The sequence below is a fragment of the Vicugna pacos genome, chromosome 1 (genome assembly GCF_048564905.1).
Source record: "Vicugna pacos chromosome 1, VicPac4, whole genome shotgun sequence".
NCBI classification, from domain to species: Eukaryota; Metazoa; Chordata; class Mammalia; order Artiodactyla; family Camelidae; genus Vicugna; species Vicugna pacos.
This window is the reverse complement of record NC_132987.1, coordinates 45,215,209-45,232,137: the sequence shown is the minus strand read 5'-3', so window position 1 is coordinate 45,232,137 and position 16,929 is coordinate 45,215,209. Positions and strand designations below refer to the sequence as shown.

At 34.1% G+C, this 16,929-nt stretch overlaps 1 protein-coding gene and 1 long non-coding RNA gene across 5 annotated transcripts in view; one reads left to right on the top strand and one right to left on the bottom strand.

Moving 5' to 3' along the window:
• Positions 1 to 4,804, top strand: part of LOC140696387 (uncharacterized) — a 31,397-nt gene extending 26,593 nt beyond the window's left edge. The window contains exon 4 of the long non-coding RNA XR_012072648.1: positions 4,459 to 4,804. This is a non-coding gene — a long non-coding RNA (uncharacterized lncRNA). The remainder of the gene's footprint in view (positions 1 to 4,458) is intronic.
• NLGN1 (neuroligin 1) overlaps positions 4,763 to 16,929 on the bottom strand; it is a 767,045-nt gene continuing 754,878 nt past the window's right edge. Inside the window, exons 4-6 of one of the 4 annotated variants that reach the window (XM_072961069.1) lie at positions 10,999 to 11,211; positions 6,814 to 7,603; positions 4,763 to 6,014 (exon numbers count right to left, since the gene is read on the bottom strand). In XM_072961069.1, the coding sequence (XP_072817170.1) occupies positions 5,192 to 6,014; positions 6,814 to 7,603; positions 10,999 to 11,211 (1,826 nt within the window). In that variant the 3' untranslated portion in view covers positions 4,763 to 5,191. The remainder of the gene's footprint in view (positions 6,015 to 6,813; positions 7,604 to 10,998; positions 11,212 to 16,929) is intronic. The other 3 variants (XM_072961083.1, XM_072961073.1, XM_072961090.1) reach the window with 3 other exon arrangements.

Below are 16,929 nucleotides of genomic sequence, written 5' to 3'. Positions count from 1 at the left end.
TCTTTTTACAAAAAAATGACATATGTCCCATTAATTTGCTAAATGACATGAGTGCAGAGAAAGATAAATCAAAAACACTAAAATCCTTTTAAACATACCGTTTAATACAGATATCAGTTCTGGAAATGGCATTCAAAAATAGTCCCTTTGCTTTAATTTCACCTGCTGAGTTTTGTTACTGTGCCTTTACACATTTCTTTAAAGCTATAATTGTTATCATTCATTTCAACACAAAACAGCTAGTACTTTGGCTTGACTTTCCATAGAGGACTAAATTCTATCACATTTGTACATATGTAGGGAGGTATACAATGTCATTTGTAAATATGAGTCTGAAAGTGCCATTAAAAATATCCTATGAATGATATAGTGCATAGGATATATGTACTATATGGTACATATAATAGTTGACAAGAAAAAATTATCTACCTATCTTATTTATAGTTGTCCCTAATAACTTCAGACTTCTTTTAAATTAAAATTACCTTTTGGAAAAAAAATTAAAGTTTGTTGGAGATTCAAATTTCTACACTTAAAAACCATTATATAATTGTTGCTTTTCAAAAATTCACCTCTTTTCCAGGAGTCATTTGGACTTATTTGATGACATACAAAAATCAAACTAAATGCAACAAAAGACCTTTCTAAATAAAATTTTCTTATTGGAAATGTATAACATGGTCATCTTACACATTTTAAATTGAGTTTTTAGGATTTGCAAATGTAAGATAGATGGCAATGTTCATAAGTATAACCGCAGGAAGAATGCTCTCCTTCCCTGCACACGGTTATTCCCGCCTGTAGGCGCTGCAACTCTTTTCAGATGGAATTGATTTCTGGCCCCCATGCAAATACGGTAAAGTGCCAGAATAAAATCAAATCAGAATGCTTATGAAAAATAATCAAGTTGGTTACCAAATGTTTCACATCGCTAGGAGATTTCTTAAGAGATTTCTGATGGAAATTTGAAGTGTATGCTGTATATCAAGTGCAGGAAAGGTATAAGGCTGCCGGAGAAGTTACCTCAGTTTATTGACTAAAAAGCCAAAACTACTGTCATAACAATAAAGCTTGACAAGCTAATTAAATGAATGATAACAAAATCTCAGCAGGGAAGTGCCCATTAATTGAATTTATTTGAGAGCATGTTTTCACAAGTATAACCAAATTATCTAATTTTCATTCACATTTAAAAAGTGATAGTCTATAACAACTAATTACCAGAAATGAAGAGAAAGGCCAGTACTTTGAACCAATAACACAGAAGAAAACAAGCATCAAAGAACTGCCATGATATTTGACAGCTTCCTAAGAATTTCATTCATCATTTCGCCCTGTGAAAGTATTTCTATGAAACTCGCCAAAGAAAAGAATCCCAGTAATTTCTCTGTAGTACTGTCTTTAAAGCTGGAATGCAAAACCACGTTCTTTCAATCCTTTCATTACATCAGTATATGTGTCAGTATAAGTAGGCCAACTGGTGAAATAACTAAGATTACATTATAGATACAACGTTTAAGCATTTCTTTTCTGTAAGATTAGTGCCATCCTGTTTTCCTCTTTTGTATTACATATAGCTGATTTTTTCTTTTTTAATTTTGTTGCTGTTTTCAGCAACATGTACAGATTAAAAAGAAACTGAATTAAAATATCATTATGGTCAACCTTTAAATTTGAAATTAAGAATGAAATAATCTATATGCAAATTTTCTGCTTTGAACTATTAGCATGATGTCTCTAAACTCAAATCAGATATTTTTAATGCTTTAGCAAATGACTTTCCAAATTCCTAAAGTTAATAATAATAAAACTCATGAAACATTTGTAGCAGTCAACTAGGTTTTGTTCACAGTCAACATATTCAATAAAAATTTAAAACTATGAAAACTGTCACTTTTATATTGCTGAATCCCATGCTCTAAAACAACATTAATCTGCTGACAAACATTTGGCAATACTTTTATATAATAGCAAGACAATGAAATAAAGCCAATTTTGGCTTAATGTTTATTTAAATTCTAAGCAGCATTGACTATTTGCAATTTCATCTGAGGCAGGAAAATCTGAATTAATAAGTAATGACAAGATATTCGTTTAATTTTTGCACTATTTTTTCCTGAAGAAAATTTTCATCTAAATAAATGCATATAGGGTAAAATTTAATAACAATATTCAAAATATTTCTTGCATTTAAAATTTATATTTCAGCTTTAAAAACAATTCTGAATGTTCTGTTTATTGTGGGACATCATTTTACATTCAGAAAACTAGCTGCCATAATTATAAAACTAGCAACTAACACTCATTTGCAATGACTTTATCACGACTGGAAACAGCAATAAAACTTAGAACTGCCTTATCTCCCACAAAGTTGATGCTATATTAATTAAAATAAAAAGAATAGGGCTATGCTTTGTTTTCCTAAATTATTTCCTAAATTAATATAAAATAGATGTCAGTTGTGGTCTAGATAGGTAGATTGACTGATAGATAAATTTAGAGCAACATATACGTACATAGATACAAATATGGCCATCATTAAAATACGACAGAATGATTTTGCTAAGTGAATTAATGCATATGAAAGGCTTCATTTATTTCTTATTTTGTTTTCATTTCTATTTCTGTTTTTATCTTTTATTTAATCAATATACTAAAAGACAGTTTTCTGATTAAACAATATTTCAGATGCTAGACAATTCTTTTTATTGGTTTACATTGGTAGTTCACAGTCTAAAAGCATAACCACATCAGGCAAAACTGCATGTAGACCGCTCTGGATTTTGAAGACGTTTTGCTTCTAACAGAGATACTTATTTGAAGTTAAGGAGCAGTATCTACGTTTTACTGACAGTTAATAATTGGGAGGGGGAGTTGTAAGTAAATAAATTCTTCGAAATAGGAGATTTTTTTTAGAGTTAGCTTAATGTCTTGCTCAGCACTTTTAAATGTTCTTAGAAGGATAACTTTTTATCCACTACTTTATGATAACTTAATCAGCCTTATTTTTGGAATCTAGCTATTCTGATTTCATATATACTGCACATTTATTTTCAATAGACCTTTTCTTTGATGATCAGAATTGGAACTTGGAACCTGTATTTCTAACTGAAAACAACTGGCACATTTTATTTCCACACCATTTTCATGTAAGAGGTATTTAAAAACACAATGCTAATATTTTCCAGGAGTCCCTGGGCTTATAAATTCATAACATTAAAGTTTCATCAGTTTCATCTTAGATGAGACTTGCTTTTAAAAACAGATGTGTTTTCTGTAGAAGTTAACCTGTATGTCTTCAAAAACCCGACTGGTCTAGAGAAATGACTCTCTGAGACAGTCATGTTCCTTTTGTTTGTTTGTGTTTTTAAAAAAAGACAAAACAGCAATAAACATTTTAGCTCTTTAATGAGCAAAGATCATGTCTCTTAGCATTGGACTAATAGTCATTATTATCTTTATTTCACGCAATGACCAGTGACATGGCCAAGATGTACAAAGTTGTTTCCATCAAGTAGTATACAATTTTTTTTTTCATATAATAAGCTTTCATTCTTGAAAAAGAGTAACTGAAAAGAAAGGTTTCTGTTACTGCAGTTAGTTTGTCAGAGAAAGTTCTTTGCATTATCTTACAAACTATCAAAATTGCTAGTCATCTGAAAAAATGTAAAAAAAAATCACATAACTTTAGTCTAATAGAAATATAGTACAGGTAAGAGAGAAAGTATTTATCAGGATGTGCTCTTTAAGTCCATCTCAATTTTTTTAATATAAATGTACATCTGATTACATATACAAACATTTGGAAAGGTCTGTGATATACTGTTACTGGTAAACAACAAGGGAATGAAGAGTTTCCTGTGGTCTTAGAATATTCACTTAAAATCACACGTACGTGTAAGACTAAAATCCTCCAGATGTTGACTCCCCTTTTAGGTCTGTATCTAGGTTGCACTCTACTGAGATTGTGTGAGTAAATTCCAGTGAATGAATGAACCTCAGTAAGAAAGATAAATGATGTGAGGAGGGACATAACTTTATACTGAATTCTTAGTAGTAAACATTTTGTCATGCAACATGAGTAAATCAATTAACTGAGAACTGTAATCAGAGTGGTAATTTGGGGCATCCTCATATCATAATAAAGACTTGCAAGTAATTTCTTTGGACACACTTCACCTTACCAAAAGTAACAAAACACAGAGTAACAAAAAGCACAGCAAATTATAGATCCCGTAACACATTTCCAATTAGGGTTCTATTTCTCTAAATTATTTAGATGGGAATGAAAAGAACATTAAAAACACGGGAAATTTTTTTCTGGGATTCACATCAGCGAGTATTCACCACTATACCTATAGTTTCTTCAAATACCTTTAATAACTAACTCCTTCTATTATCAATACTACTGTGAATTATTTTATTGTAATTACTTTTGCCCCTTAAAATCTTCTTTAGGTTCTGCCAATTGATGGAGGAAGCGTCTACTAAAAACTCCAATGAGATGAGAAGGATTTTAATTACGGCTTAATCAGCAGCACAGCCACCAAGCATATAAATTATCATGCACATCGTGCTAAAAATATCCAGTTTCCTTTATCCCCACAACTTTATACTGACAGCACTTATGTGATAATGTTGTACCTGCCAGTCTTTAAACTTCTTTGTTTTACTGGCAAATTTCAGCATGAGCCTCTGCTAAGGCCATTAACAGCATTGGTGCTTTGTGTACTTATCCAAATATGTAAATATGGTCTACACAATAAAACTGCTCCAAATAAAACCTGGTGAAAATTATCTGACATTCCATTGGTGTGGTCCCTTGTGCATATTCATGGTTGTTTTTTTATTTTTATTTTTTATATTTCAGACATAGTTCTTTCCTGTTTGATGTTCCACATGCCTAATTCCATTATGTAACATAAATCTTCAAAAAATTAATTCTTGAATGTGAATGAAAAAGTATCATTCAGAACAATTGCTTCGAGCAATTGAAATTCGTTTTTAAAGTTGATTTGTGTATATATGTACAATTCAATTTTTTCAAAACCCCCGAAGTTCTTGATATGTATATTCACATAATATTCCTCCTTATTTAAATAGTAAGAGTCTTGTAGGTTGAAAGCCAAGGAATCTTCAGTACTCTTTTACTGCAGTCCATCAAAAAATAGAGTTTGTTTCTCTTATCTGGCTATACCCTGGTTGTTGAATGTGAATGGGGGTGAGGGTGGGGGTGGGGCAGAGTATTGTTCTGTCCTCCAGTAAATGTATTGAATGTGTGTAAGGGCTGAATCCCTGGTATAGTGTTGGGAATCATTGTAATGGTGTTAGGTGTCATTAAAGGAACATCATCAGGTGACCTCCTCATAGCTAGTGTGTAATCTGGGGGGCAGGCGGTCCGAAGAACCACCTCATGTGGATGGATAGACTCACATTCATGATCCAAATCAGTGTGCTTCATTTGGAGGGACATGATCTCCTCTTCTTGTGCATGGGTCAGATCATTGGTAGTCGTGCGCTGAGGGCTGCATCTCCTGTGAACATCATGTCTCCTCTTATCCTTTTTGTAGTATAGGGCTGCAAAGGCCAAGATGTTCAGAAACAGCAGTGATGCTCCAACCGCAATCGTGACGCTCAGCTCTGTGGAGTAGTCCCTTTGATCCACTGAAAATGGACTTGGTTGTTGTTTGGGATCATCCTGCTTGGCAGTGGGAAAGGCTGATGTGACGGGTACAGAATTTTTTCTTGTGGGTCTGAAAGTGATGTCAGTTGATGGCACTTTAGTTGTTGTCGAGGTATACTGAGAAATGTCATTGAGATTATGCAGATGAGGTACCAGCTCCAACCAGAGGTTCACCTTATTGGCTCTGTAATGTTCTTTAACTCTCGGTTTTAATCCAATATGGAGATAGAGTTGGTCTTTCTGGGAATATCTGGTCCATGCTACTTCTTCAAAGCGGTTGGGTTTGGTATGGATGAATTTTGTGTCTTGAGGGACTGGCTGATTTGGGTCACTAGAAAAGAAAGGAGAAATTATGAGAAAAAAAATGTCTTATTCTTTTAAGTCAAAATCGTACTAGTTGAACATCTAATTGAAGAGGTAACTCAGCAAGGCTTTAAATTGTGTTTTAACACAACTTGGGTCAATTTAGAAATATAAATCCCATCGCAGGCAGGTGGATAATGTAATGCAAGTAAACCATACATTCTTATTCTCTCTGCCCTTGAATTGCTATATAGCCAAAGATTTAAAAATTCATATACATATGAGTTGTCTCACAGGCCCACTAGCAGAGACAGCCACAGAAAAACTTGGGATTTGGAATTGGAAGATAAGAATTTGATTCCTGGTAATGCTATATCCTACACATGTGAATATCTATATGAAGCTTTCAAAGCCTAAGGTTTCTTTTCTGAAAAATAAGATTATAGTACCTGACCTGCCTACCTCACAATTCACAAGGTAGTTGGAAGGATCAAAAGGTTTTCAGTACTATAAAATAAAAATCTCTATAAAATAATATTTGTCACTATTGAATAACAATAAGTCCTGTGTAATTAAAAAGCAAAATAAATTTAATTATTGAGTAATACCATAAAGATATAAGCCTTTCTTAATAAACTTTACCAAGTAAGAACTAATAAAGCAATGATTTTTGAAACACCACAAATAAAGAATTTTGAATAAAGGAACTTAACATATTATTGGTATTAATCTATTAAATTAAATCATGTGGGCACAAAATATGTGTTTTTTAAGTGCTTAAAAGGATGCTTTTATTAAATTATAGCATTCATTCCTTAGGTACATACCCAGTTTTAGCAAAATTTGTCCAGTATGTCATTACGACTGCACTCAGCATCACATCATTTTTGGAGAAATTGCAAGGAAATAACTCTGTAGGTCCAATCATGGGAATTCCTAGTACGTAGGGAACCTCATCTCCATGAGCTGCATCAGCCCAAGCTGGAACCTGATCTGTTTGGCAATGATGGTAAAAGGCATAGAAGTATGTAGGTGAACCAAAGTTTGAGTGAAGATCTGCTGTAGCTACAGCTGGTGCCACCCACTGATGGTCCGTAAATAAAGCCAATAATGTCTTCCTTCTGGTTTCAGGGTTATGACGGTCAGCCCAGTCAGTATACATGAATTTAATGGTTTCTCTCAAAACGTCTTTGCCTTCAGGATATCCATATAAATTATCAACGAAATTGGAAACAGCAAAGTCAAAATCACTAGCTGATATACCATCATCGCTATCTACTATATTTTCGACAAATTTTAACCCTTCCCCTTGGTTAACTCCTAACATTATATCATAGTTGAGAAACTCTCCTTGCTCCATCAATATCTGAGGGTCATCTGGAATTACATCACCATCAATCACGGGTCCGAAGGCTATGTGGTATCGTGCTGGTTGAATATCTTGGTCAACAAGTTCTTTGTAAGGCTTCTTCTGTAGGCATTCCACTAACTCTACTGTATCTGAAACATTGCAACCAACTTTTGTGGCCAACATTCTAGCGTATTTTGCAGGTTGGAAACTAACAGCCCAGCTGGAAAGGGCTGTTCCACTTTGAGCTATTGCTCGTTGAAAAAGACCTATGGGAAAAACAACAAAGTTTCAGATGACCTTTGAATAATATGGTAAAACAATAAAATCTGGTATTTTAGACATGTGTATAAAAACCCAGATATGACTCAAGAAACAGGGAGATAGAGACATTTCTGCTTAGGAGAAGGTACATAAGGTCATCCCCAGGATATAATGAATTAAAGAGTTGAACCTAAGTCTTCTGCTTTGAGTAGCAACTACTAGGGATCAAGAGGTCGAATCTGCAGTGTCTCAAGAAGGCAATAAGAAAGGAGAGAAGGAGACTATGTAAATACTAGTGGTAAAAAGCCCCTAATATTTCTTTGCTCATCATGTAAACACCTATGTTATTATCATAGCCAACCAGATGAGGCCAACTCTCTCCTTTTTAACTCTTTATCAGAATTTGTATTGTCTTTTGAGGATATTTCCTCCAGTTTGGCTATACGCATCTTTCTTCAAAATGGCTCTGTATGTTTGTTTTAATCAGATTTTATTTGGAAAAATCGTTGAGACCTCACATAACTTGGGGGCTGGAATTTGCTAAAACCCTGGGGATGGCCCTAACAGCACACAAAACAGAATATCACTTTAGACATACTCTTTCCAGCTCTTCATGTCAGACATAGTATGCTGAATACTTTTCTTTCAGAAGAAGACAAAACATTTGAAGTGTTTTTGCTAGGTTAAAGAAAACACCATCAGCAGAGGATTTAGTGGGGGATGATTTCTTCACTGTTGAATGTGCACTGCTATATTTTATCATAAAAGATGAAAAGTACATGGTCCATTGCTTTTCACTTAATTGCATTTAAGAATTGTAAATCATGGTCCCATATGCAGTTTGATAAGAGCTGCATGCCATTCAAATTTATAAATGAACTTTACTCATTAAGATATTTTCTAATAAAATTTTTGTTTAAAAATATGATTTATCTTTTTTCAAAAATTACATTTATTACTAATTTCCAAATATGGCTTTTTAGTTCATTTATTCAAACACATGCTCAATTATTCACATGTATTAGTGTGTAAGAACTCTTTTCACAAAGGTGTTAAAGCAATGTCTGAATTAGAAGCAAAGTTTTCATTTTTTCTCCAAATGTGTATATGTGTTCAAAATGTCTGTAATATGTTCCCAGATAATTCTAAAAATATTCAAAAAGTCAAACAGTACTAATTTAAATTTGTTTTCTTTCTGACATTTTTATGAACATATTTTTCATTTGCTAGAGCAAAGTTTGCCAAAGCAAATAATATAAATACAGATAATTAAAAAAATTTATATAGGCTATGTGTTTGTCAACATTTGCTCAGAGAACTATTTTACTAATTAAAAACTTCACAACTAAAATAACCTGGTGATTTCTAGAAGATTCTTTCCCATTTTAGGGACTTACTGACATTAACTAAATATACCAAAAAAGATTTTAAGGCAAATACACATCATGTTCAAGATTGTCTCAAACAGCCCATCTGGATGATATTTGGAAAACAATGTATTTTATCCTTAGGGATAGTGCTTGTTATGTGTGATTGACTCCTGGTAGATACAGGCCTGAGGATTGCTGCAGCCCTGGGAAGTTGCCAGACTTTAAAGTCTATGTCTGCAGTGGAGACCAAATTAATCCAATGATTTCAAGACCTCTTTTGAGCATCTTCTGATCAAATTAGGTAGCTTTGTTAGTGGTGATAAACTTAGGATTAGACCAAATATGAGTCCATTTATCTAGGCAGGTATGGACAGATTTCCTTGAAGGCTGTGATGGAATCCTGTATTTTCAGTTGTTTGCACAGCCAGCCATTTTTGCCAATGTTTCCCACATCACAGATTGATGAATAGCAATGCTAGCTGATGAACTAATTCATTCATCTCTTTATCCAATGTTAGTTTCATACTGGCTGAAAACGGCTTTGGTGCTCATTTTCACTTTACATTTAGAAAAAGTTTTAGAAAAAATCAGCAGAAATAGCTTGAGACTAAATGACCCTAAGAAGTCTGAACAGATTGTCTAATGTTAACCAATATAACATGGCATTAGGCTAGTCCTCAGGCTAGAACAATCTAATCTGTTCTATTACACAACAACAACAAACTTTGTTAGTTCAAAATAAGCCCTTTCACTACAGACTAAAATCTCTGTACAATTGGAAATGTTCTCATATATGTGTCATTTTGTCATCTTGAATCAGAATTCTACTAGTATAAATGAGACGTTACTGTATCTATAAATTAAGTCTATAATAAAATATGATTCTCCAAATATATATACTCTTTTAATGACTGACTGTTGTTTTGAAATTTCACATTAATGTGTCTTTGATACCAAAAACAAACATTCTGTGTCTGGTGTTCATATCATAAAACTCAGTCTTACAAATGAAGATGCTTCATGAATTACAACCGACAGTGCATACTTTCTTAATATATATAAAATGACAATAAAAAAACAGAAAATACATGATGGTCTATGTTGATATATATTCTCCATCTTCCTGCTTATTATGTATATAAAATGGAGAGGAAGTATGTGCTTTTACAGATTTTGCTAACAAAACACATCTGTCTTGTGGACATTTCCAGTTAGTAATGCAATCAGCATGGGTGACTACACTTATGGTAAAATGGGAGTCCATAAAGACCAACATGATGAGTCTTGGGTGGGCACTTTGGAAAAAAGACATCAAGGCCAGAAAATGGAGACAAGAACAATATTTCATGGATTTAAGCAGCCTCAGTGCTCCATGCTGCTTTGTCAGTCTTCAGGGGGAAAAATGAACACTTTTGCAGTTGAAAATAGAAAAGGCACAAGTTCAAATATATCTTTCTTTTTAGTCAAAACTCTTCTAGTGACCTCCATGCTTTGACAATTTTGGATCATGCATGCAAAATAATCAAACATTCATTCTTTACTCAGACAACAAATGAAAATCACATTTCCAGACAAACTAGTTTACAGCTGCTCCCTTATCTTCATACTACTAAAGGGTTTAAAATGTCTATTATCTTGAAATTAGAATGCATACAAGACCTGCATTAAAAAAATTAAAAATAAAACTTGTCCTTGATTGTGATTACTGAATAAACAGAGATGACAGAACTGTGACTGTCTTTGAGTTTCCCCAAAATCACCCTTTGGAGGAAAGAAAAGTAACTGTAATGCTAACTGTTCTGAAGTGTGCTTGAAAGGGCGTCCATACCAAGCTCTGCAGGAGACAAAGAAAAGAGTTTGACAAAAATTTCAACATGCATAGAGAAGCTGAAAAAACAAAGTTTTAAACAGTTATTGAGTTCAACCTAACACTTAGTTTGCACAGAGAAATATATACAGAGCATCACATACTACTGATGGTGGTGGCATGCAGACACCAAAATTGTCAAAATTTGCAACCTGCATAATACCTTTGGTTGAATTGCTCCAACGGTTACCTTCAGAATAATGGGATAAAGTCAGCAGATTGACACATGAACCCCCAGCGCCAGATCCAAAAACAGTGATTCTTAAGGGATCACCACCAAAGAATCCAATATTCTCACTAGTCCATCTTAAAGCCTGTATGAGATCAAGGAGTCCATAGTTTCCTTTTGCAGCCTGATCCCCTGTGCTCAAGAAACCTGGAAAATAGAAATAAAAAAAAATCTTAGAACAGCCTTTTGAGTTGACATGCATCAAATAGACATCAAATTCAAATACAGTTGAAGCCTGTGTTCATCAAGATGGGTACAATCCAAGTTCTTTAGTAAAAAATTATTTCCCACCAGAATGAAATAATTTACTTTAGGAAGAATGACAGAGACTAAAATCTGAAAAATGACATTTATCTTCCCCAAATGTTTCCCAGGTTATCCAAGTAACAGGTAACAGGGGGCAGATAAGGAGAAAGAAAAGATTCTGAAAGACTTTAAGGGAGACCTTCTAGAAGCCAAGTTACTTGGAGATTTTTGGGATAGTATCATGGGGTATAAATGAGACTATGTTTTTGCATAGATACTATTAGTCCTCAAGTTGTTCATGGTCTAACATGGTTGGAATTTAAGGTGTGTGTAGCAGACTGGCAGTATATGAGGGTGTAGAGCAGGGGTATTTTTCTAAAGTTTGTGCATAAAATTATATGCATCTCTTTGCACATATATGAATATGCACATTTTTATTAATGACAGTCCATGGTTAAGAAAGAATCACTACTAGAGGTAATTTGAGATTGCATTTTGGAATGCCTTAAGTGCTAAGTTGAGGAGAGCTGCTCAATTAAAAAGCAGTGTGGAATAATTGAAGATTTTAGAAAAGCAAGATTCATATTTCTAGGATGCTCAAAGCTCTCATGTATAGTGATTTTAATAATGAAGAGGAATACATGTTGAGTAATAGAGAGAGTAGAGGTAGGGGAGAGGTCGCAAAGATCTAAATTGACAGAGTGGAAAAGGCGATTGAAAAAAAGAAGATGGATGGTGTAAAAATGAAAAAACAGAAACTCCGATTAAAATAGAACCGAGAGATCAGTTGGGGGAGCTCTCAAGCCTTCTGACGACAGCCAAGCCCGACAGGAAGAAGAAGAACTTCCCTTGCCTGGCAAGAGCTCAGCCAATGAGAGACTCTCACAACCTGGCTAATGAAAAGCCACTGTACTTTGAACTCTCAGTTCCTCCAATGGATTCTTTTTCTTCTTCTTTTTCTTTTTTAATAGCCCTTTCCACTTCCCTTTCCCCTGTTTAAAAGAGGTCTCCTCTCCTTCCTATGGGGGACTTGCGTGTGGCTTTCCATGGTTCCTGACCCTGAATTGTAGTTCTTTGTTGATTGCGAATGAACTCATTTTTGCTGGAGAAATAACTGGCAGTCTATTTGTTTTAGATCAACAATAGAAAAAATATTGTAACAGTAAGAGCTGAGTGACTTTCTTATATTTGGAAGTTGTTGTAGAAAGAAGAGCCAAAGATATCACTTTAATAATACTTTAAACATATTCATTCACTTGCTGACATAATAGCTTTTATAATGTTTACTGTAACTTGTAAAACAAACATCTACTCTAATATATTTCTACAGTTGGTATCATAGGGGAGGAAAAGAACCTTTCTTCTATGCTTTTATGTTCTGGCTGGTCTAAGAATTAAATTGATATGAGACAGATTAACTAGAGAAAAACAAAGTTTAATGACATGTACATGTGAAAGACCCAGGAAAACTGAGTAATTCACCAACATGGCTGAAGTCTTCAGCTTACATGTTATTTTCAGCTGAAGACAATAGAGGATGTTGGGTATAGTGGTCTGAGACTTCAAAGGGGAGGAAGGAGATTCGCGTGAAGATGGAAAAGCAAATGTGTGGTAAACAAGTATTTGCTGTGCCCTGCAGGGGCAATGGGACACAGAGCAGCACACCTGCTGAGTCCCCCTGCCACACTGAGCCCGTATTCTCCCTAGACATTTCTGGTGATAGTTCACTTCCTGCCACAGGCTCCTCTATCTAATTCTTTAGGCAGCTTAAGGTGGAGGTGAAAGGAAGACTTCCTGAGTCTTCTGTTTCTTAAAAATAAAAAGCCAAAATAATTCTCATATCAAAGAGACACATTTTGGGGTGGCAAATATCACAAATATATTCAGATAGATACTGATTTCTGAATACAGACACATTATAGAAATTCAATGTTTGTGATAAAAATTATTTTATCCAATTTAAACTATACTGCTAATTAATTTTTAAAAAGCCAGGAGGTCAGTTATATTTGTGAAAATCGGACTGTGGTAATAGTACCTATCCATTGAGTAAATCAATCTATACCCAAAACAAAATTTTGAACAGGAAATTCTTTAGGCTCACTGTAGAAAGTCATAGATGAAGTCAAATCTTTCTGAATAATTTTGAAAAATATTAAGAAATGCATACAATTAGTTCTTATTTTCCTACGAGATCAAAAATGCTAAGAAACAAAAGTACAATCTAATCTATTGTGTGCATGTGTGTGTGTGTGTATGACTCTGGAAATATCAAATCATCCTTGAGACGGAGGTTTTTAAAAATAGATTCCAAATAAACATATCTTTCTGGTGATACTACTTACCTTTTATCGGCTCTACATAACAATTAAATACATTTTCATGGTATCTTCTCACATAAAAGAATATTACAAATATGCAATATTCATATAAGTGAGAATATATTAAAATACAAAGCAAGACAAGGAACTCTTTTAACTTTATTTGCTATTAAGTGAATTTTGGTATAAGACAGACCATTAGTTTCAATTCCTGAGGGAATCTGTTAACAAATGTTTTGATCTATAAAGATAGGCTGATGGCATGAACCCTGAAAACAACATTCTGGAAGGACTACTGTGTATTAGATAGAAAGGACTCTTGAAGGATAAAGGAAATGTGTGTGTGTGTGTGTGTGTGTCCATGAGACAGAGAGAAAGATAGAGAGGGAATGAAAACATATTCTAGGTAGTTTATTATCTGTAATCACACATCATAAATACGTTCAGATAGACACTGATTTCTGAATACAGCTTATGCCACTTGGTGCAAACCCCAGGATTTGTATTTAATTCCTCTTGAAATAGTATTGAATAAGTCCAGCTACATTGAAATGACTCTCCACATTCACAGAAAAATTGACTTACTAATAGCCATCATTCAATACATAGCATGTAGAGAACCATGATAATAAGATTATTATCTCTACACAAACTAAATGTAGTGTCCCCTCTACAATTCCAATTTCAGTAGCACAGTTTAAACCACTCTGATAGATTGGTCAAATAGTTTTGTGTTTATATAACAACACTGTAAAAACATGCCAATTATCTCTTTATAGAGAGAACAGCCTCTGCTTTATATATAAAGAAATCTTGTAGCGTCTTAAAACAATTTAAATAAAACTCAATTCAAAAGTTTCCTGTTAAGCCATGAAAAGTGGAATAAATCACTGGTAAAAGTTTGTGTCCTAGGCTTGGAATGTCAAGCTCTGTTTTCATCCTTCAGAACTGATTTCCCTTCCCTCTTGATTTCTATTTGATGTGTATATTGCACTTCTCTCTCTCTCTTTCTCTCTCTCTCCTTTCTCCAAATGAAAACAGCTGATCATTAGAGTGAATTCAGAGAGCCACTATGAGTTTTACATCAGAAAAAAAATAATAGTTAGCTCCTGCCTTTATTAAGTCCAGCCAACCAATAAAATTGTATCTGTTTCAACCTGTTAAAGTAATACTATATGCTTGCATGAATTCCTTGATTTCCAATTCTGCATTCAAACAAAACTTTATGGCTCAGCTAAGGGCACAAAATGAAGACAGTTCAATAAATTGCTACTCAAAAGAGACACAGTTTGCTAATTGTCCAACTTGTGTGCATTGGCAGTATTCTTTATACCTTACTATTGAACAAAGTATTCATTCAAAGTTCCTTTTAAAATTAACTTAGTTGTTGTGTCCTTAACAGCAGAATCATTTCAGATCACTCCAGCTGGAGCTTTACCTTGAATTGCTCAGCTATAGCCCAGCCATGAGAGAAGTCAATTTTTCAAAGAGCTGAAAGCGTTGCTCTCCTTTATGATTACTTTAGAGAAGGTTCTTCTCTTAATGTCACTTAAGTTATTTTTAACAGATAGTTGCTAATTGTATGTGGCCTTCAATTGTAAGCTCTTAAAATGTGAGACTGATTTATGTCTTAACACATTGACACATTTTTTTGTTAGACAGAATAATAATAATTACAAAATAAGCTCTTCTTTTTTTGGAGGGGGGGAAGCAGCAGAATTTTCCCCCCCAAAACTCAACTATTTAATTTACTTGACTCATGAATATAAAACCTTGAAAAATTATTACTTTTAAACTTATAACATACTTAGAAAATTCATAATTATAATTATGCCAAAGATACATCACTGGCTCATGTATCCACTATAATTGCTATTCAACTATATGTTTAAATAGAATTTATTTAATGTCATTTTTCCCACCTAGCAATTCATTCCAAATTTTAAAAATCTCCAATGTCTGTTGTTCCTTCATGGAAGCACTACTAATCTGATTAAATTTACTCAGCAGATTTGCCCTCAATTTGATGATTACCTGATCTAGCAAGTAGGATTACTTTCTAGGTGTTAGAGAGAAACCATGCAATTGGACACATAAGTCCGCAGGCCCTTGGAACAGAAAAATCGGCTTAGGCCTAAATAAACTGGGCAAGGGGAAAATAAATAAAAACTACTGCGGCCAAGGTATTGGCTTGGGCTACTGACGCACAGTGAACTCAGACAGCTCTCTGATAGAAAGACCCTAAAGAGCAGGAAAGAACTAAGTTAAGTTGTCTGGCAGCAGCCCTAAAGCTTATTGGTTGACTCAATCTATATCCAGAGCTCTTGCAATTCAACCATACAGGCAACATCTTCAGAATGTAAAACAGGAGGAAAGCATGGTGCTTCTCAGTGGAAAAAAAATATATCCATCATATTCAAGGAGGAACCTGGGACTACGAAAAAATGCAGACTATTTACATTTTAGTTGACATCTAGAATGTCAGAAATTTAAGGTGTCAGTGAGTCTATAATTTCGTTTGTTTGGGAGGGGGCAAATTTGAATGTCTATGTTTATTGTGTTTAATTTCTGAAAATACTAAATAGAATATATATATTTAGGTTCCATAGTATGTAATTCATGCTACAAAAAAATACAAAAGAAATCTTTTGTGCTTATCAATGCTGTTGTCTGGTTACAGATAATTGTGGTTGGCTCCTTGAGTCAAACTGGTAAGTACTTCAACATAGAGACTGTAGTGAGCATTAAAAAGCCAGCCTTGCAGATATGAGACTTTGAATAGTAGTGAGGCATCTTTCTAGGGACTGAAGAGTATGGGTCAGAAAATAAGCTTATTAAGAATTTTGCTTCTTAAACACAGAAGAATTTAAAACTGTGGGATTAATACTTCAAAATTTCTGGCTAGCAATCCACCTGGAAACCCCATGTGCTAACTCTTCCTCATCTTCTCAGTTGCCGAGAGCGGTCAGTCTTTCCTCTGCATTCTGTCTCTGTCTTCTGTTTTCTGTGCAAGTCACTGACTTATTCTATATTCTCCTTTTCTTAGACTCATAAAATCCTCCTGACTAGTCACTCAATCTCCGAACTTCCAGCAAGTAATCTTCCTTCTATTCTGTCATCAAACTCACTTTTGAAAAATATTTTTTCTAATGGAGGATGCTATTAAATCAAAATAAAATCCTTATGTTTAGACATAATTGGAGAGTGTCCCTTTATTTTTTTGAGTCAAAGTGTTTTAAAATATGATGGTTTAAAATTCCTCAAATTGGATACTTTGGGATCTGTGTAGTGAAGAACA